The sequence below is a fragment of the Ranitomeya imitator genome, chromosome 4 (assembly GCF_032444005.1).
Source record: "Ranitomeya imitator isolate aRanImi1 chromosome 4, aRanImi1.pri, whole genome shotgun sequence".
NCBI lineage: Eukaryota > Metazoa > Chordata > Amphibia > Anura > Dendrobatidae > Ranitomeya > Ranitomeya imitator.
In genome coordinates this window covers 20,288,425-20,310,802 of record NC_091285.1, presented here as the reverse complement: position 1 = coordinate 20,310,802, position 22,378 = coordinate 20,288,425, and the positions used below count along the sequence as shown (strand labels likewise).

General features: G+C 43.4%; 1 protein-coding gene across 2 annotated transcripts in view; it reads right to left on the bottom strand.

Annotated features, from left to right (window-relative positions):
- KDM7A (lysine demethylase 7A) overlaps positions 1 to 462 on the bottom strand; it is a 53,262-nt gene extending 52,800 nt beyond the window's left edge. For both annotated transcript variants that reach the window (XM_069763277.1, XM_069763278.1), the window contains exon 1: positions 330 to 462. In XM_069763277.1, coding sequence (XP_069619378.1) covers positions 330 to 430 — 101 coding nt within the window. In that variant the 5' untranslated portion in view covers positions 431 to 462. The remainder of the gene's footprint in view (positions 1 to 329) is intronic.
- Between the last annotated feature and the right edge of the window lie 21,916 nt (positions 463 to 22,378).

Below are 22,378 nucleotides of genomic sequence, written 5' to 3'. Positions count from 1 at the left end.
GCGCCTATATACCAGGTGCGTCACTACTTTTGGGGGGGGGGGGGGTGCACCATTGTGACCGGAGACATGACGACACTTTTGGGGGCTCGCACTGTTTTGGGGGGCACTTTGGGCATTATGTTGGTACTTTTGGGGGTGACATGCTTTTAGGGTCAGGGTGCCCCCAGATCGAGGACTCCCAGGTGAAGTTGGTGCCCACGTTTGGTGGGGTGCAGCCGGGGCCCTGACTTCATCACCTCGGAGACCACCTTATTGTTATTATCCTGCCTGTCCCAGCCGTCCCCCCGCGGCCCCAGCGCCCCCCGGCAGCCGCCCCAGCGCCCCCTCACCTGCTGTGGAACCAGTCCTTGCAGATGTCGCACTCGATCATGAACCGGCTCACATCGTACGGCTGCCGGCAGACACAGTAGACGGGAGCCGCTCCGGCCATCTTTAAAATCCACTCTCCAGCCCAGACATCACACACACAGCACGGAGCGGGGGAGGACGCCACTGCGCATGTGCCACCTACCTCCCCCTCCCCTCTCCGCTCATACACACACTCTGCCCTAGTTCCTGCATTCTCATTGGACGAGGAAGTCGTACACTGGGGGGCGTGGTCATTCGCCAGCCTCAAAGCAATGACCGAGAAGGAATCATTGACGAACGGTGACGAAACATTCCGGAAATTGCCGAGTGTAATGACATCTTCACTTAAAGGGATACAACAGAAATTATGAATGAACATGGAGTGAAGTGACCCTGTCCTCTCTGATTAGGGGGAAAAGGGGCAAAAAAATAAATAACAATGCTCGGTGGTGCGCAATAGCAAAGCCTAAATGCCCCCACAATAATGAAAACTACAGAGCCCCCATAATAAGGAAATATATAGAGCCTTCATAATAGGGAAAACTATAGAGCCCCCATAATAAGGAAAACTATAGAGCCCCCATAATAATGAAAACTATAGACCCCCCATAATAAGGAAAACTATATAGCCCCCATAATAATGAAAACTATAGAGCCCCCATAATAAGGAAAACTATAGAGCCCCCATGATAATGAAAACTATAGACCCCCCATAATAAGGAAAATTATAGAGCCCCCATAATAAGGAAAACTATAGAGCCCCCATAATAATGAAAACTATAGAGCCCCCATAATAATGAAAACTATAGACCCCCCATAATAAGGAAAACTATAGAGCCCCCATAATAAGGAAAACTATAGTGCCCCCATAATAATGAAAACTATAGAGCCCCCATAATAATGAAAACTATAGACCCCCCATAATAAGGAAAACTATAGTGCCCCCATAATAAGGAAAACTATAGTGCCCCCATAATAATGAAAACTATAGAGCCCCCATAATAATGAAAACTATAGTGCCCCCATAATAAGGAAAACTATAGTGCCCCCATAATAAGGAAAACTATAGAGCCCCCATAATAAGGAAAACTATAGTGCCCCCATAATAAGGAAAACTATAGAGCCCCCATAATAAGGAAAACTATAGTGCCCCCATAATAATGAAAACTATAGAGCCCCCATAATAATGAAAACTATAGAGCCCCCATAATAAGGAAAACTATAGAGCCCCCATAATAAGGAAAACTATAGAGCCCCCATAATAAGGAAAACTATAGAGCCCCCATAATAAGGAAAACTATAGAGCCCCCATAATAATGAAAACTATAGAGCCCCCATAATAATGAAAACTATAGAGCCCCCATAATAAGGAAAACTATAGTGCCCACATAATAAGGAAAACTATAGAGCCCCCATAATAATGAAAACTATAGAGCCCCCATAATAATGAAAACTATAGAGCCCCCATAATAAGGAAAACTATAGAGCCCCCATAATAAGGAAAACTATAGAGCCCCCATAATAAGGAAAACTATAGAGCCCCCATAATAAGGAAAACTATAGAGCCCCCATAATAAGGAAAACTATAGAGCCCCCATAATAATGAAAACTATAGAGCCCCCATAATAATGAAAACTATAGACCCCCCATAATAAGGAAAACTATAGTGCCCCCATAATAAGGAAAACTATAGTGCCCCCATAATAAGGAAAACTATAGTGCCCCCATAATAAGGAAAACTATAGTGCCCCCATAATAAGGAAAACTATAGTGCCCCCATAATAAGGAAAACTATAGAGCCCCCATAATAAGGAAAACTATAGACCCCCCATAATAATGAAAACTATAGACCCCCCATAATAAGGAAAACTATAGACCCCCCATAATAATGAAAACTATAGAGCCCCCATAATAATGAAAACTATAGAGCCCCCATAATAAGGAAAACTATAGTGCCCCCATAATAAGGAAAACTATAGAGCCCCCATAATAAGGAAAACTATAGAGCCCCCATAATAAGGAAAACTATAGACCCCCCATAATAATGAAAACTATAGAGCCCCCATAATAAGGAAAACTACAGAGCCCCCATAATAAGGAAAACTATAGTGCCCCCATAATAAGGAAAAACTATAGTGCCCCCATAATAAGGAAAAACTATAGCGCCCCCCATAATAATGAAAACTACAGAGCCCCCATAATACGGAAAATTATAGTGCCCCCATAATAGGGAAAACTATAGAGTCCCCCATAATAATGAAAACTATAGAGCCCCCATAATAAGGAAAACTATAGTGCCCCCATAATAAGGAAAACTATAGAGCCCCCATAATAATGAAAACTACAGAGCCCCCATAATAAGGAAAACTATAGTGCCCCCATAATAAGGAAAAACTATAGTGCCCCCATAATAAGGAAAAACTATAGCGCCCCCCATAATAATGAAAACTACAGAGCCCCCATAATACGGAAAATTATAGTGCCCCCATAATAGGGAAAACTATAGAGTCCCCCATAATAATGAAAACTATAGTGCCCTCATTATAAGGAAAACTATAGAGCCCCCCATAATAAGGAAAACTATAGAGCCCCCATAATAAGGAAAACTATAGTGCCCCCATAATAGGGAAAACTATAGAGCCCCCATAAGGAAAACTATAGAGCCACCATAATAAGGAAAAACTATAGTGCCCCCCATAATAATGAAAACTATAGAGCCTCAATAATAAGGAAAACTATAGAGCCCCCATAATAGGGAAAACTATAGAGCCCCCATAATAGGGAAAACTATAGTGCCCCCATAATAAGGAAATATATAGAGCCTTCATAATAGGGAAAACTATAGAGCCCCCATAATAAGAAAAAACTATAGTGCCCCCATAATAAGGAAATATATAGAGCCCCCATAATAGGGAAAACTATAGAGCCCCCATAATAGGGAAAACTATAGTGCCACCATACTATAACTAACCAGCTCCCATAATCCCGCTGTCCTCTCCCTGCACTGGGGGCCTGTAAATTTAGATTCATTCTTAGGGGTGCACGCATGTGTGGGGTCGCACGTATTCAACAAAGCATCGCATTAGACAAGCATCAAGTTAAAGGGGAGTTATTCCACGGCACTTAGTCAGGGAAGGAGTCAGGTAACCCACACTTTGCTCTCACTTCTATCCATGTGCTTTATTCCTATCCTCCTATGTTCCCTTGCCATCCACATTCACCGTCCCATCCGCCCTCCATCCCGACTCATATACATCAGCTCCTCTCTCCTTCCATCTCCCATGTACAGCTCCCATGCACTTCTCACCTTCCTGAAAAACCTCAGCCCATCTTGCCCAAACACACTGCACAAAGAAACTTCTTATAATTCCAAAAACTTCTTGCTTTTTATCTTCCTACTCCTACTGATTTCGGGAGACATCTCCCCCAACCCTGGTCCACCATCCCACAACCTCAACCGCTACCCAACTTCACATCAAAACCATTCAAACCTTATTAATATTACTTGCACTCCCTCATCTCCTACTTTTAATTGTGCCCTTTGGAATCCACGATCTGTATGTAACAAGCTTCCCTTCCTGCACAACTACTTTCTGAACAATTCTCTAAATCTATTGGCCCTCACTGAAACCTGGATCCAGGATTCTGACACTGTCTCCCCTGCTGCCATTTCCCATGGTGGCCTACAAGTCTCCCATTCCCCGAGACCTACAAACAGACATGGTGGTGGAGATGGCATACTCCTGTTCCATCATTCTTATTCCCTTCTTTTGAGGTATTTGATCCAAAAAATTCTACCAATCCCAAGAAAATAATAATATGCAGCAGGGTAGAAAAGGTACTAAATTAAATAAAATTTAACTTTTAATATTAGTATTTAAAATCGTAAAAAGACAAGAGCAACTAACATACAAAATACACATACCGCAAACCACCCAAAGTAGCAAAAAACAGCCTCTGAGTGTATCATAGATAAGCTACTTAGGTGGATAAATTATTATAAATCCCGGTCAAAAACGTCTAATAGAACCGGGCAATAATCGCAATATAGCAGTGTCCCTGGGTAATGTCAGCCTACTCAGAAGTAGAGAGTCCAGCTATACCATATCATAATCAACCATATGGTTACCCTCGCATAGGAAATGACATCTGCCACAAAATAGTAATAAATGGAACGGTCTCACCCAGGTAGATTGTGCTTCATATTCCTCCTGGTCTCTCTGGCAGTTCCAAAGGGAATACTTCAGGTTGATCCCCGAATGTGGGGAAACGGATATGCCTTAATTACCGTAATATTATAAACCCACTATTAGGATCCCCGAGTACCCAAAATTAACCCCGTGGCCTCCCTTCTTTTGAGGTCCACACCATCAGGCTCTTCCGTCCCCTCTCCCTCAGAGTAGCGGTCATATACCGCCCCTAGGCTCACCCACCCACTTCCTGGACCATTTCTCTGCCTGGCTGCCGCACTTCATGTCCTCAAAACTCCCAACCCTTATCCTGGGAGACTTCAACATCCCCATTAACAGCCCCACTTCTACATCTGCATCCCAGCTTCTATCGCTAACCACTTCGCTCGGCCTCTCACAGCTCTTAACCTCTGAGACACACAAGGACAGTAACACCCTTGACCTGGTCTTTGTCCGGCTCTGTTCAATCTCCTACCTAAATAACTCACCGCTTCCCCTCTCTGACAACAACATTCTCTCCTTCACGCTCACAAATCATCGCTCACCCCAGCACACTCCTACCTACCATTCAGTCAGAAATCCACAAGCGATTAACCCTCGTACACTTTCAGACTCCTTACACTCATCACTGTCTCCAATCTCCTCTTTTTGCTGTCCTGATCTGGCGGTACATCACTACAATTACACTCTTAGAAGCACCCTGGACTAAGTAGCTCCCCTCACCATCAGAACCTCCAAACTTAGAGTAAAACAGCCCTGGCTCACATCGCAAACCCGATTTCTCCAGCGATGCTGTCAAGGCCGCTGTACCTGCTGCCGTCCTTGCCGCTTCCGTCTCTGCTCGCTGGTATACTCACTGGCCCTGTCGCGCTCTCCCTGCAGCCTCGTGTCCTCCATCTTCCTCAGTAGCAGCTTCTTCCTGGTTCTCGTCTGGTGCGCGTGCGCACCTCACGCTCCTGCTCCCTCTGTGCACGCGCACTTCCTCCTTTTGTTTTACAGGCGCTCCGTGCCTCCACTCCTGGATCCTGACCCGGAAGTCCCCTTGCACGTCTGGTATTTAAGGTTACTCCTTCCTCTACTCCTTGCCTGTCTGTCATTTGTGCTCTTTTGATCCAGGTCCTCCTTTGTCTCTGCTTGGTCTGTCCTGTGTCTCTTTCTGCCCAGCCAACCTAGCTTCCCCACCATTCCTAGCTCTCCTTGCCTCGCCATCCTGCTCAGTCCGTCCTGTTTCCACTCCATCCCTTCTCTATCTAGTTTCACCTTCCTACCCCATTACCGCTTTCCTCCTGGCTTCTCCAGCTTCCCTCCTGTCTCTACCTTACCATACCAATCCGCCCTGCATCCAGTTACCCCTAGTCTGTCTTACCCATCGCTTCTTTCTTTGGGATCTCCTACTGCTTGTCCCCTGGTGCCAGCTTCCGTGGCGATAGTCTCCCTCGGGCCTGCCCCTAGCGCTCCCTGTATAGGGGGTGGTCTATCTGGCCAGCTCACCCGTGGGAGGTTCGTTGCCGTGGATCTGCGGGTTCACTCTAATAGTTCTAAGTGTCTCACAGTACAGACAGGCCATGGACCCCGCTGGTACCTTGACTCCAACTCAGAAGGAGTTATTGTTCCTTCGGGAGGACCAGTCCAGGATTATGACCTTTTTGAAGTCCATGGAGTCCCGTCTCTCGGCTCGTCAGGCTTCTGATCCCGGTAGTGCTTTGCAGTTGGCAACTCTCCAACAGGAGCTAGCTCAACAGCGTGACACTCAAGCCCATATGCTTAATTTTATGGCTTCAGTGGATGATTGCCTTCGTGCTCTTCAGGCTTCTGCTCCCGTTTCCTCTCCAGCTTCAGTTCCTCTCCCACCACCTCGTCTGGCTAAACCTCCTCACTATAGTGGGGATCCCAAATTGTGTAAAGGGTTTTTAAATCAATGCCAGCTCCACTTTGAGTTACTTCCCTTGCAGTATCCCACTGACCGTGCTAAGGTAGCTTTTGTAATCTCACACCTGGAGGGTGAGGCTTTAGCGTGAGTTAATCCTCTCTGGGAGTGGGATGATCTTCTTGTTTCTCAAATCTCCATCTTTCTTGATACTTTCCGCAAGGTATTTGATGAATCGGGTCGTTTGGCCTCTACCACCGAGTTTCTTTTTAACCTCCATCAAGGTACGCTTTCGATGGGCCAATATGCCATCTGGTTTCGTACTCTTTCATCCGAATTAGGATGGAATAATGAGGCTTTGGTGGGAGCCTTCTGGCGGGGGCTTTCTCCTCGGATCAAGGATGAGTTAGTGGGTCGTGATACTCCGACCTCCCTGGAGGATCTTATTTCTTTGGCGACCCGCATCGATTTACGTTTTCAAGAAGATACTCTGGAATCCGCTAAAGAGGGAAGGTCTCCTCGTCTTCTTTCGGCTACTCCTAGTCCTTCCCGTCCTTGTTCAGAATTGACTTCTGCTAGTACTGCTCCAGAACCTATGCAGGTGGATCGTTTAAAGCCTGTAGAACAGCGTCGGAAGGAAAGGCTAACCCAAGGTCTTTGTTTCTATTGCGGCAGTGCGTCACATCTTTTGCGTTCTTGTCCAGTCAGGCCAAGAAATGCCTCCACCTAGGGCAGGTAAGAGAGGTCTCCCTAGGCATCTCTGAACCCTCTCAACCCCTTACTCCTTCAGTTCTTTTGCATTTGGGTGATAAGCGTTTTTCTGATTTTGCCTATATAGATTCTGGGGCCGCTGGGAATTTTATCCATATGGAGGCTGTTAGGAGATTGCTGATTCCGGTCAGATCCCTGGAGACTCCTCCCCAGATTGCGTCAGTCGACGGTCAACCTCTGCGGGAGTCCGTTACTTTGGTAACCGAAGAATTGGAGCTCTAAATTGGAATTCTGCACCAGGAAAAGATCGCCTTCTATGTGCTGCCTTCCTTGTCCCATACTATTTTGCTTGGTCTTCCTTGGTTGAGGATCCATGAGCCTACTCTTGACTAGCGGTCTGGTGAAATCCTGCGTTGGGGTCTCTTCTGTCAGAAGAACGGTCTTCTTCCAGTCCTGCCAAGAAAACCTTGCCCTATGTCTGAGTCCTCTAATTTACCTTTCTCGTATCAGGTTTTTTTGGATGTCTTCAATAAAAGAGAAGCAGAGATCTTGCCTCCGCATCGACCATACGACTGCCCAATCGATCTTGTTCCAGGCTCTACTCCGCCTCGAGGTCGAATCTACCCGTTGTCTCCTACCGAGACACAAGCCATGACTGAATATATTCAGGAAAATCTAGCTAAAGGCTTTATCCGCAAATCCTCCTCTCCAGAGGGCGCAGGTTTCTTCTTCGCTAAGAAGAAGGATGGAACCCTCCATCCTTGTATGGACTACCGAGTCTCAACAATCTCACAATCAAGAACAAGTATCCACCTCCACTCATTCCTGAGTTGTTTGATCGCCTTAGGGTAGCACGTATTTTTACGAAATTAGATCTTCGTGGAGCATACAACCTCATCCATATTCGCTCTGGTGACGAATGGAAAACCGCCTTCAACACGCAAGACGGCCACTATGAATATTTAGTCATGCCTTTCGGCCTGTGTAATGATCCATTGGTGTTTCAAGAGTTTGTGAATGATGTTTTTCGGGACTTACTCTACTCCCGTGTGGTGGTATATTTGGACGACATTCTTGTGTTTTCTTCGGATCTAGCTTCCCACAGAAAACATGTCCGCCAAGTTCTATCTCAACTAAGACAAAACCATCTTTCCGCCAAACTCGAAAAGTGCATTTTTTTAACAAACTTCGCTACCGTTTCTTGGCTATATCATTTCTGGTTCTGGTTTGCGGATGGAACCGCATAAAGTGTCTGCTGTGCTTAACTGGCCGTGTCTACAGGGAGTAAAGGCAATTCAACGCTTCCTCGGATTTGGAAATTATTATGTGCAGTTTATCCCACATTTTTCCTCTCTGGTCGCCTCAATTTCAGCCTTGACTCATAAAGGGTCCAATCTTCACGTTTGGTCTTCGAAGCTGAAGATGCTTTTCGCTCTCTAAAACAAGCCTTTGCCTCGGCTCCTGTACTCTGTCATCCTGAGGTCAATAAGCCCTTAATTCTAGAAGTAGATGTCTCAGCCATTGGCGCCGGCGCAGTGCTTTCAAAGAGATCTTCTTCCGGACAACTGGCTACCTGTGGTCTCTTTTCCAAAAACTTCTACATCTCTGAGAGGAATTACGCCATTGGCGACGAGGAACTATTGGCCATCAAGTTGGTGTTGGAGGAGTGGCAGTATCTGTTAGAAGGAGCTGTTCACCCTTTCAGGATCTATACTAACCACAAGAATCTGGAATATATCCACTCCACGCAAAGACTTAACCCCCAACAAGACAGATGGTCGTTATTCTTTGCCCACTTTGACTTTGAATTACATTTCCGTCCTGGCGACAAGAACCTCAAGGCAGATGCTTTATCCAGATCTTTTCTCGCATCCGATGTAGAGGAGGAGCCTTCACACATCGTGGATCCAAGCAAAATCATTCTTGTAGCTCCAGTTAGCATGTCTTCCTTGCCCCCTGGTAAAACCTTTGTCCAGGAGAACGAGAGGACTCAAGTTCTTTGTTGGGGTCATGCCTCTAAACTAGCAAGCCATGTGGGATACAAGAAGACACTCGCTCTCATCTCCCGCTACTATTGGTGGACATCTCTTCTTCCGGATGTCCGGAATTTTGTCGCTGCATGTCTTTCTTGTGCAAGGAACAAGGTTCCTAGACGTCTGCCCTCTGGTCTCCTGCATCCGCTTCCAGTTCCCTCGGCCCCCTGGCAACATATTGCAATGGATTTTATTACTGATTTACCTCAGTCTTCTGGTCATACAGTCATATTTGTAGTCGTAGATCGATTCTCCAAGATGGCTCATTTCGTCCCTTTACCAGGCTTACCTTCTGCTCCAGAATTGGCAAAAATCTTCATTTCTCATATCTTACGGATTCACGGTTTCCCGCTACATATTGTCTCTGATAGAGGAGTCCAGTTAACCTCTCGATTTTGGCAGGCTCTTTACAAATTAATGAATGTTACTCTAGATTTCTCTACAGCTAACCATCCACAGACCAACGGACAAGCAGAGCGCACAAACCAAATTCTAATGACTTATCTCGTCATTTTTCCAACGGTCATCAAAATGACTGGTCAGATTTGCTTCCATGGGCCGAGTTCGCGTACAATAACTATCTCAATGTTTCTTCTTCCAAGCCTCCCTTCTTTATCGTCTACGGGCAACATCCTGGTATTCTTCTGCTGGTAGTTCTTGTCTCGGGTGTGCCAGCGGCTGATCTTCTGTCCGAAGAGTTCTCCAGGGTCTGGCGGGAGACCAAAATCGCGTTAGAACAGGCACAGGTCAGGATTAAGAGATAGGTCGATAGGAGACGTCTGGATCCTCCGTGATATCAGCCAGGTGATAAGGTGTGGTTGTCTTCCAAGTTTATTCATGTTAAGATCCCCTCGTATAAACTGGGTCCACGCTACATAGGTCCTTTCGAGGTTTTGTCTCGTATCAATGATGCTGTCTACAAATTGAAATTGCCCGCCTCACTTCGCATTCCCAACTCTTTTCATGTTTCCCTTCTAAAACCTGTCGTTTTCAATCAGTTCCATGTTTCTCCCGCTCAAACTCCTTTACCTGTTTCTGATTTGGATGTCTTTGAGATTAAAGATATTCTTGCCATGAAAAAATCTAGAGGTAAAACTCTCTTTTTGGTCGATTGGAAGGGTTTTGGTCCCAAGGAGAGGTCTTGGGAGCCCCATGAGAATATACAGGCTCCTCAGATCTTAGCCAGGTTTCTTTCTGGTCTTCGAAAGAAGGGGAGTAAGGGGAGGGGTACTGTCACGGCCGCTGTACCTGCCGCAGTCCCTGCCGCTTCCGTCTCTGTTCGCTGGTATACTCACTGGCCCTGTCGCGCTCTCCCTGCAGCCTTGCGTCCTCACTCTTCCTCAGTAGCCGCTTCTTCCTGGTTCTCGTCCGCTGCGCATGCGCACCTCACGCTCCTGCTCCCTCTGCGCACGCGCACTTCCTCCTTTTGTTTTACAGGCGATCCATGCCTCCACTCCTGGATCCTGACCCGGAAGTCCCCTTGCACCTCTGATATTTAAGGTTACTCCTTCCTCTACTCCTTGCCTGTCTGTCATTTGTGCTCTTTTGACCCAGGTCCTCCTTTGTCTCTGCTCGGTCTGTCTTGTGTCTCTTTGTGCCCAGCCAGCCTAGCTTCCCCACCATTCCTAGCTCTCCTTGCCTCGCTGTCCTGCTCAGTCCGTCCTGTTTCCACTCCATCCTTTCTCTATCTAGTTCCACCTTCCTAACCCGTTACCGCTTTCCTACCGGCTTCTCCAGCTTTCCTCGTGTCTCTACCTTACCATACCAATCCGCCCTGCGTCCAGTGACCCCTAGTCTGTCTTACCCATCGCTCCTTTCTTTGGGATCTCCTACTGCTTGTCCCCTGGTGCCAGCTTCCGTGGCGATAATCTCCATCGGGACTGCCCCTAATGCTTCCTGTATAGGGGGTGGTCTATCTGGCCAGCTCACCCGTGGGAGGTTCGTTGCCGTGGATCTGCGAGTTCACTCTAGGAGTTCTAAGTGTCTCACAGATGCTCTAGTAGTGCTGAATGCTTATGGAGGAAAACTCGCACACCAAAAGACTTCATACACTTCAAATTTATGTTAAAAACAGAACTCTGCCCTTCACCTCGCCAAACAGATCTACGTCACCACCCTGATCTCCTCACTATCCAACAACCCCAAGAAACTTTTTGACACCTTTCACTCCCTCCTCAGGCCAAAAGCACAAGCCCCTATCATAGACATTTGTGCTGATGACCTGGCCTCCCACTTTATAGAGAAAATAGACAATATCCGTCAGGAAATAAGCTCCCAATCACCAAGTTCAGTGACTCCCATCCCTCCCTGCATCTCCCCTGGCTCACTCTCCACATTTGATCCCATCACAGAAGAAGAAGTCTCCAGTGTTGTGAATTCCGCTCTTGGGCTCCCTCCGGTGGTTGTAAGTGGCACTTTTGTGAGTTCTGCTCTTGGGCTCCCTCCGGTGGTTTTAAGTGGTATGGCTGCTCCTTGGATTTAGCAGTCTGCAGCTGCTTCCACTGATTGTCTTTCTGCTCGGCTATTTATGCCTAGCTCTTTCTTCAGCCAGTGCCACTTGTCAATGGTTCCTGGTTGGATTCACATCTCTCTTGGATTTCCCTGATATCCTGACCAGTTCAGCAAAGATAAGTTCTTGCTTTGCTCTTTTCTATCCACATGTTGTTGACTTGTTCGTTCTGTGCATTCTATGTTTTGTCCAGCTTGTCAGTATGGATTAGTTCAGTTAAGCTGGAAGCTCTGGGAAGCAGATTTACCCTCCACACCTTTAGTCAGGTGTGGAGATTTTTGTAAACTCTGTGTGGATTTTTGTAGTTTTTAATACTGACCGCACAGTATTCTATCCTGTCCTGTCTATCTAGCTAGACTGGCCTCCTGTGCTACATCCTGGTTTCATTCTGTGTATGTCTTTTCCCTCTCCACTCACAGTCATTACTTGTGGGGGGCTATCTATCCTTTGGGGATTTTTCTCTGAGGCAAGATAGTTTTCCTGTTTCTATCTTTAGGGGTAGTTAGTTCTCAGGCTGTGACGAGGTGCCTAGGGAGAGTTAGGAGCATCCCACGGCTACTTCTAGTGTTGTGTTGAGCTTAGGGACTGCGGTCAGTACAGGTACCACCTCCTTCAGAGCTCGTCCCATGTTGCTCCTAAACCACCAGTTCATAACACTCCAGGCTCCTCTCTTCTTCTCGTCCGACTACATGCACCACCGACCCCATTCCCTCACACCTCCTCCAGTTTCTCTCTCCAGTCGTCACTACTCACCTAACTACAATCTTTAATCTCTCCCTCTCCTCTGGAATTTTCCCCTCCTTCTACAAACACTCTATCATTACTCCATTACTAAAGAAACCCACCCTCGACCCATCCTGCACAAACAACTACAGACCGGTCTCCAATCTCCCCTTCATCTCTAAACTCTTGGAGAACATGATCTACTCCCGCCTTACCCGATACCTCTCCATTCACTCCCTCCTAGACCCTTCACAGTCCGGTTTCCGCCCCCTACACTTGACAGAAACTGCACTCATCAGAGTGACCAACGACCTTCTGAAAGCAAAATATAACGGTGACCACTCTCTGCTCATTCTTCTCGATCTTTCTGCAGCTTTCGACACTGTTGACCACCCTCTCCTACTCTCTAGGCTCCAGTCACTAGGCATTAAGGACACTGCTCTCTCCGGGTTCTCCTCTTACCTTTCTGACCGCTCCTTTAGTGTTCTGTTCTCTGGCTCCACTTCCTCTCCTCTTCCTCTCACTGTTAGGGTACCTCAGGGCTCAGTCCTTGGCCCCCTTCTCTTCTCCCTCTACACGGCCCCAATTGGACAGACCATCAGCAGATTTGGCTTTCAGTATCATCTTTACGCTGATGACACACAACTATACACGTCATCCCCTGACCTTACCCCCGCTGTACTACAGAACGCCACTGACTGTCTGTCTGCAGTCTCCAGCATCATGTCCACCCTCTATCTGAAACTCAACCTCTTCAAAACTGAACTTCTTCTGCTCCCGCCTTCTACTAACCTCCCTAAATCTGACATTTCCCTCTCCGTGGGTGGCACCATAATAACACCCCTGCAGCAGGCGCGCTGTCTGGGTGTTACATTTGACTTTGATCTCTCCTTCACATCCCATATACAATCTCTTGCCCGCTTGTGCCGCTTACACCTAAAGAACATCTCTAGAATACGCCATTTTCTCACTACGGAAACAACAAAAATCCTCACTGTTGCCCTGATCCACTCCCGACTGGACTGCTGCAATGCTCTATTAATTGGCCTCCCTCTCACTCGACTTTCCCCTCTACAGTCCATCCTTAATGCGGCAGCCAGGGTTGTCCATCTGGCTAATTGTTACTTGGACGTGTCTGCTCTTCGCCAGTCATTACACTGGCTGCCAATTCATTACAGGATACAATTCAAAGTACTTGTTCTCACCCACAAAGATCTCCACAGTGCGGCACCCCCATACATCTCCTCCCTCATTTCTGTCTATCGGCCTAACCGACCTCTGTGCTCTGCAAATGACTTTCGACTAACCTCTGCACTAATCCGTACCTCCCACTCCTGACTCCAAGACTTCTCCCGTGCTGCGCCAATCCTCTGGAATGCTCTACCCCAAGATATTAGTACCATCCACAATTTGCATAGTTTTAGGCGCTCGCTCAAAACACATTTGTTCAGATCGGCCTATCACGTTCACTAATCAAAGTCATTTTATGTTTGGGTATGTGTGTAGCCCATTCACTATCCCCATCTATCCCCCACCTCCTGAATATGGCTGGACCATCATTGTAAATACATCATTGTAAATAGACACCTGTACTTTGTATCTCCCCCACCTCATTGTAGATTGCAAGCTCTCATGAGCAGGGGCGGCTTATTGTGCTTTAGTTATTGTACTGTTAACGTTGTTACTTATGACTGTTGTGTTTGAAACTGTTAAGCTGTAAAGCGCTGCGGAAAATGTTGGCGCTATATAAATAAAGATTCTTATTATTATAAGGAAAAACTATAGTGCCCGCATAATAAGGAAAACTATAGAGTTCCTTATAACAGTGAAAGCAGTAGTGTCCCCATAGCAGTACCACTCACACCTCCCCATAACTGTGATTGCCACTGTGCCCCCTTTTTACATAAGGATATGAATTGTCGGCGCCTCATCGGGGGCGTCTGTCTATAATCATTCATGAACGGCTGCTCTAGGGTTTGTGAATGCAGTCGGTCTGTAGGAACCACACGGAGACTTAAAGACGCAGACACTTTGCATTCCCTGGAAACAAGAATTAGCAGAATCCATGACTGATTCTTGTCCTTCACTCCTTCTTTCTAGGAATAGGCAGAGTATGTCTGTACTTGCCTGTTTCCAGCCATCCGTTTAGGTGGCGCTCTCGTTTCTCAGGATCAGTGGTGGTGGGGTGTTTCAGCAGTGGGACCCTCCAGTGATTGGGAATAGAATAACTTCAAAAGTCCTAAAAAGTGGCCCCATAATAGGGTGAGCCAGGAAGTTCCCTATAGAAGTGATTGCCGCATGTACAAGAATACAACTACTATAATACTGCCCCTATGTACAAGAATATAACTACTATAATACTGCCCCCTATGTACAAGAATATAACTACTATAATACTGCCCCTATGTACAAGAATATAACTACTATAATACTGCTCCTATGTACAAGAATACAACTACTATAATACTGCCCCTATGTACAAGAATATAACTACTATAATAATGCTCCTATGTACAAGAATACAACTACTATAATACTGCCCCTATGTACAAGAATATAACTACTATAATACTGCTCCTATGTACAAGAATACAACTACTATAATACTGCCCCTATGTACAAGAATATAACTACTATAATACTGCTCCTATGTACAAGAATATAACTACAATACTGCCCCTATGTACAAGAATATAACTACTATAATACTGCTCCTATGTACAAGAATATAACTACTATAATACTGCTCCCTATGTACAAGAATATAACTACTATAATACTGCTCCTATGTACAAGAATACAACTACTATAATACTGCCCCTATGTACAAGAATATAACTACTATAATACTGCCCCTATGTACAAGAATATAACTACTATAATACTGCCCCCTATGTACAAGAATATAACTACTATAATACTGCCCCTATGTACAAGAATATAACTACTATAATACTGCTCCCTATGTACAAGAATATAACTACTATAATACTGCCCCAATGTACAAGAATATAACTACTATAATACTGCTCCTATGTACAAGAATATAACTACTATAATACTGCTCCTATGTACAAGAATATAACTACTATAATACTGCCCCCTGTGTACAAGAATATAACTACTATAATACTGCTCCTATGTACAAGAATATAACTACTATAATACTGCTCCATGTATAAGAATATAACTACTATAATACTGCCCCTATATACAAGAATATAACTACTATAATACTGCTCCTATGTACAAGAATATGACTACTATAATACTGCTCCTATGTACAAGAATATAACTACTATAATACTGCTCCTATGTACAAGAATATAACTACTATAATACTGCCCCTATTTACAAGAATATAACTACTATAATACTGCCCCTATGTACAAGAATATAACTACTATAATACTTCCCCTATGTACAAGAATATAACTACTATAATACTGTCCCCTATGTACAAGAATACAACTACTATAATACTGCTCCTATGTACAAGAATATAACTACTATAATACTGCCCCTATTTACAAGAATATAACTACTATAATACTGCCCCTATGTACAAGAATATAACTACTATAATACTGCTCCTATGTACAAGAATACAACTACTATAATACTGCCCCTATGTACAAGAATACAACTACTATAATACTGCTCCTATGTACAAGAATATAACTACTATAATACTGCTCCCTATGTACAAGAATATAACTACTATAATACTGCTCCTATGTACAAGAATATACAGTTAGGTCCATATATATTTGGACAGAGACAACATTTTTCTAATTTTGGTTATAGACATTACCAGAATGAATTTTAAACAAAACAATTCCAATGCAGTTGAAGTTCAGACTTTCAGCTTTCATTTGAGGGTATCCACATTAAAATTGGATGAAGGGTTTAGGAGTTTCAGCTCCTTAGCATGTGCCACCCTGTTTTTAAAAGGACCAAAAGTAATTGGACAGATTCAATAATTTTTAAATAAAATGTTCATTTTTAGTACTTGGTTGAAAACCCTTTGTTGGCAATGACTGCCTGAAGTCTTGAACTCATGGACATCACCAGACGCTGTGTTTCCTCCTTTTTGATGCTCTGCCAGGCCTTCACTGCGGTGGTTTTCAGTTGCTGTTTGTTTCTGGGCCTTTCTGTCTGAAGTTTAGTCTTTAACAAGTGAAATGCTGCTCAATTGGGTTGAGATCAGGTGACTGACTTGGCCATTCAAGAATATTCCACTTCTTTGCTTTAATAAACTCCTGGGCTGCTTTGGCTTTATGTTTTGGGTCATTGGTCGTCGTTTCATACTACAGATGGACAATCAGTTTGGCTGCATTTGGCTGGATCTGAGCACACAGTATGGCTCTGAATACCTCAGAATTCATTCGGCTGCTTCTATCCTGTGTCACATCATCAATAAACACTAGTGACCCAGTGCCACTGGCAGCCATGCATGCCCGCGCCATCACACTGCCTCCGCCGTGTTTTACAGATGATGTGGTATGCTTTGGATCATGAGCTGTACCGCGCCTTCGCCATACTTTTCTCTTTCCATCATTCTGGTAGAGGTTGATCTTGGTTTCATCTGTCCAAACAATGTTATTCCAGAACTGTGCTGGCTTTTTTAGACATTTTTTAGCAAAGTCCAGTCTAGCCTTCTCATTCTTGATGCTTATGAGTGGCTGCACCGTGCAGTGAACCCTCTGTAGTTACTTTCATGCAGTCTTCTCTTTATGGTAAATTTGGATATTGATACGCCGACCTCCTGGCGAGTGTTGGTCACTTGGTTGGCTGTTGTGAAGGGGTTTCTCTTCACCATGGAGATTATTCGGCGATCATCCACCACTGTTGTCTTCCGTGGGCGCCCAGGTCTCTTTGCATTGATGAGTTCACCAGTGCTTTCTTTCTTTCTCAGCATGTACCAAACTGTAGATTGTTCCACTCCTAATATTGTAGCAATTTCTTGGATGTTTTTTTTCTGTTTTTGCAGCTTAAGGATGGCTTGTTTCACCTGGATGGAGAGCTCCTATGACCGCATGTTTACTTCACAGCAAAACCTTACAAATGCAAGCACCACACCTCAAATCAACTCCAGGCCTCTTACCTGCTTAATTGAGAATGACATAACGAAGGGATTGCCCACACCTGTCCATGAAATAGCCTTGGAGTCAATTGTCCAATTACTTTTGGTCCCTTTAAAAACAGGGTGGCACATGTTAAGGAGCTGAAATTCCTAAACCCTTCATCCAATTATTATGTGGATACCCTCAAATGAAAGCTGAAAATCTGAACTTCAACTGCATCTGAATTGTTTTGATTAAAATTCATTGTGGTAATGTCTATAACCAAAATTAGAAAAATGTTGTCTCTGTCCAAATATATATGGACCTAACTGTAACTACTATAATACTGCCCCTATGTTCAAGAATATAACTACTATAATACTTCCCCCTTATTTAGACACATTGAGACACACCTGTCTCTTGGGATTGAGACTCTTGAGACTCCATTATTTAGTAGTTATAGGCTTCTACATGTGGGCAGTATTATAGTAGTTATATTCTTGTACATAGGAGCAGTATTATAGTAGTTATATTCCTGTACATAGGGGCACTATTATAGTAGTTATATTCTTGTACATAGGAGCAGTATTATAGTAGTTATATTCCTGTACATAGGGGCACTATTATAGTAGTTATATTCTTGTACATAGGAGCAGTATTATTGTAGTTATATTCTTGTACATAGGGGGCAGTATTATAGTAGTTATATTCCTGTACATAGGGGCAGTATTATAGTAGTTATAGTCTTGTACATAGGGGCAGTATTATAGTAGTTATATTCTTGTACATAGGAGCAGTATTATAGTAGTTATATTCTTGTACATAGGGGGCAGTATTATAGTAGTTATAGTCTTGTACATAGGGAGCAGTATTATTGTAGTTATATTCTTGTACATAGGGGCAGTATTATAGTAGTTATATTCTTGTACATAGGGGCAGTATTATAGTAGTTATATTCCTGTACATAGGGGCAGTATTATAGTAGTTATAGTCTTGTACATAGGGGCAGTATTATAGTAGTTATATTCTTGTACATAGGGGCAGTATTATAGTAGTTATATTCTTGTACATAGGAGCAGTATTATAGTAGTTATATTCTTGTACATAGGGGCAGTATTATAGTAGTTATATTCTTGTACATAGGAGCAGTATTATAGTAGTTATATTCTTGTACATAGGAGCAGTATTATAGTAGTTATATTCTTGTACATAGGAGCAGTATTATAGTAGATATATTCTTGTACATAGGGAGCAGTATTATAGTAGTTATATTCTTGTACATAGGAGCAGTATTATAGTAGTTATATTCTTGTACATAGGGGCAGTATTATAGTAGTTATATTCTTGTACATAGGGAGCAGTATTATAGTAGTTATATTCTTGTACATAGGAGCAGTATTATAGTAGTTATATTCTTGTATATAGGGGCAGTATTATAGTAGTTATATTCTTGTACATAGGGAGCAGTATTATTGTAGTTATATTCTTGTACATAGGGGCAGTATTATAGTAGTTATATTCTTGTACATAGGGGCAGTATTATAGTAGTTATATTCCTGTACATAGGGGCAGTATTATAGTAGTTATAGTCTTGTACATAGGGGCAGTATTATAGTAGTTATATTCTTGTACATAGGGGCAGTATTATAGTAGTTATATTCTTGTACATAGGAGCAGTATTATAGTAGATATATTCTTGTACATAGGGAGCAGTATTATAGTAGTTATATTCTTGTACATAGGAGCAGTATTATAGTAGTTATATTCTTGTACATAGGAGCAGTATTATAGTAGATATATTCTTGTACATAGGGAGCAGTATTATAGTAGTTATATTCTTGTACATAGGAGCAGTATTATAGTAGTTATATTCTTGTACATAGGGGCAGTATTATAGTAGTTATATTCTTGTACATAGGGAGCAGTATTATAGTAGTTATATTCTTGTACATAGGGACAGTATTATAGTAGTTATATTCCTGTACATAGGGGCAGTATTATAGTAGTTATAGTCTTGTACATAGGGGGCAGTATTATAGTAGTTATATTCTTGTACATAGGGGCAGTATTATAGTAGCTATATTCTTGTACATAGGAGCAGTATTATAGTAGATATATTCTTGTACATAGGAGCAGTATTATAGTAGCTATATTCTTGTACATAGGAGCAGTATTATAGTAGTTATATTCTTGTACATAGGGGCAGTATTATAGTAGTTATATTCTTGTACATAGGGAGCAGTATTATAGTAGTTATATTCTTGTACATAGGGGCAGTATTATAGTAGCTATATTCTTGTACATAGGAGCAGTATTATAGTAGATATATTCTTGTACATAGGAGCAGTATTATAGTAGCTATATTCTTGTACATAGGAGCAGTATTATAGTAGTTATATTCTTGTACATAGGAGCAGTATTATAGTAGTTATATTCTTGTACATAGGGGCAGTATTATAGTAGTTATATTCTTGTACATAGGGAGCAGTATTATAGTAGTTATATTCTTGTACATAGGGACAGTATTATAGTAGTTATATTCTTGTACATAGGGGCAGTATTATAGTAGTTATATTCTTGTATATAGGGGCAGTATTATAGTATTTATATTCTTGTACATAGGGGCAGTATTATAGTAGATATATTCCTGTACATAGGGGCAGTATTATAGTAGTTATAGTCTTGTACATAGGAGGCAGTATTATAGTAGTTATATTCTTGTACATAGGGGCAGTATTATAGTAGTTATAGTCTTGTACATAGGAGGCAGTATTATAGTAGTTATATTCTTGTACATAGGGGCAGAATTATACAACTAATACAGCTCAGAAATTACATAACTAGACACAATTACAGCTTTCGTCTGTGGGAGAAGCTGGATGACCGCATATGACTCATAATTTTTGTACTTATGAAGGAAATGTTCTTACATGGGTAGCGTTCGGGTTGATGCAGAGGTGCTGAGTGATCGTCTGCTCCTTCTGTGTCAGACGCGGCTCTTCTTCCAGCTGGGTCGCTGCCAGATTGACAACACATTGACTTCTGTAAGTGTGAAGTTTATGATAACATCTTATTTTAATTATATATATATTTTTTCAGTTTAATCATTACCATCGTTTGATTCCTGACAGGGTCACAGACCAGCCCTATAAGCGCCATCTACCCAAAGATGTAAGAAATCTTATTTTATACTACCCGATCCTTGAGCCAAAATTAAAGCGACTGACCACTTGTGAGAGGAGTTTTCTTATTCCCCCTAAGATAACACTTCCTGCTCTTGATCTCTGGCAGCGTTATTGATAAAGGGGGCTTACAGCGACCAATCAAAATTGAGAGTAATTTCTTTTAATTCAGGTAAGAACAATCGCTACCAAATTCAGATGAGGACACAGGCCAGGAAGTGTTGTCATGGGGGTAAAAAAAATACCACCACAGTCACTTTAATCTGCCAGGGAATAGATCATTACTTACAAATTTTGGAATAACCCTCTAAGGGCTCGCAAGGCGAGGTGGGTCCGCTAAGCCTCTGGTCCGGGTGGGCACATGGACCCCAGACGTTGTGATAGCTTCCAGAGGACACGTGGAATCGTGGGGACTGGGCCTAACTGGAAACTCAGGAGCGTACGGACAGATGGGGTGGAATCCAAGAGGATGGAGTAAATTAAACAAGAAGTCAAGAGTCTCAATCCCAAGACACAGTTGTGTCTCAATGTGTCTCAATAATACCTAACGTGGAGCACAACACGGGGCAGAGGATCCAGGAGAAGAGCGCAGAGCCCAGGAAACCCAGGACAGAGGCGTAATAAACCCTTTTACTTTGAATGTACAAAAATCAGAAAACGACTTTTTATGTAGATTTTGTAAATTTGGGTTCAAAACTGGAATAAGATTTAAGATTAAGGTTTGGATGGATTATAGAGAGGCATGAATCAGCTACTGAGAACCACATTTTGTAAGTTACAGGGTCATTGATTTTATTTTTAGTGGCCGTTGTGTAATACCTCATTTTCCCTCCGGGAGTGCTGCAGAGAAATCAAACACTTGCTGCCAGGATTGATTGATGGGCTTGATATCATTTTCTATTCTTCTCAATGTTAACCTGATCCTGAATGAATCCTTTGAGAAGAGTCATGCCTGTCTGTAAAGGCTGCAAGCTGCCCCTTCGTAGGCATTGAATAGAAATGACTGAGTCACTTTACCGCCCACACAAGACTTTCAAAAAATACGAAAAAAAAAAGGAACAATTTTGTGATTCAGGATTCCCCGTCCCCCAGAACACAGACGTCTTTCGGCAGTCATCAGGCCTGTTCTTCTGCCTCCTACACAAACCCCCTGTGCTCTGTTACACAATGTGTCAGAAGGGAACAGACTGTGAATGAAGTCATCCAGATGAGTTCCTGAACAGATCGCACTTTGCTTCCTCTCTTCTTCCATTTCAGCAGTTTATTCCCGGAGGAATCATTCAGGCCCGGTGTATCTAGATCTCAGCACGCTGTGCCCAAATCATCATTGTCATTCATAATCAACATCACCCACGGCAGGAAACGCGCCAGCACCCACTAGGTGTGTCCAAAAGAAAATGCTGCCTAAGTCCCTGTAATGGGAGTAATGTTTGCAGAGTGGTGATGTCCTTCCTGTAGAGTGGTGATGTCACCCCTGTAGATGGGTGATGTCACTGCTGTAGATGGGTGATGTCACTCCTGTAGTGGTGATGTCCTTCCTGTAGAGTGGTGATGTCACTCCTGTAGTGGTGATGTCCTTCCTGTACAGTGGTGGTGTCCTTCCTGTAGATGGGTGATGTCCTTCCTGTAGAGTGATGTCCTTCCTGTAGATGAGTGATGTCCTTCCTGTAGAGTGATGTCCTTCCTGTAGATGGGTGATGTCCTTCCTGTAGAGTGGTGATGTCACTCCTGTAGATGGGTGATGTCCTT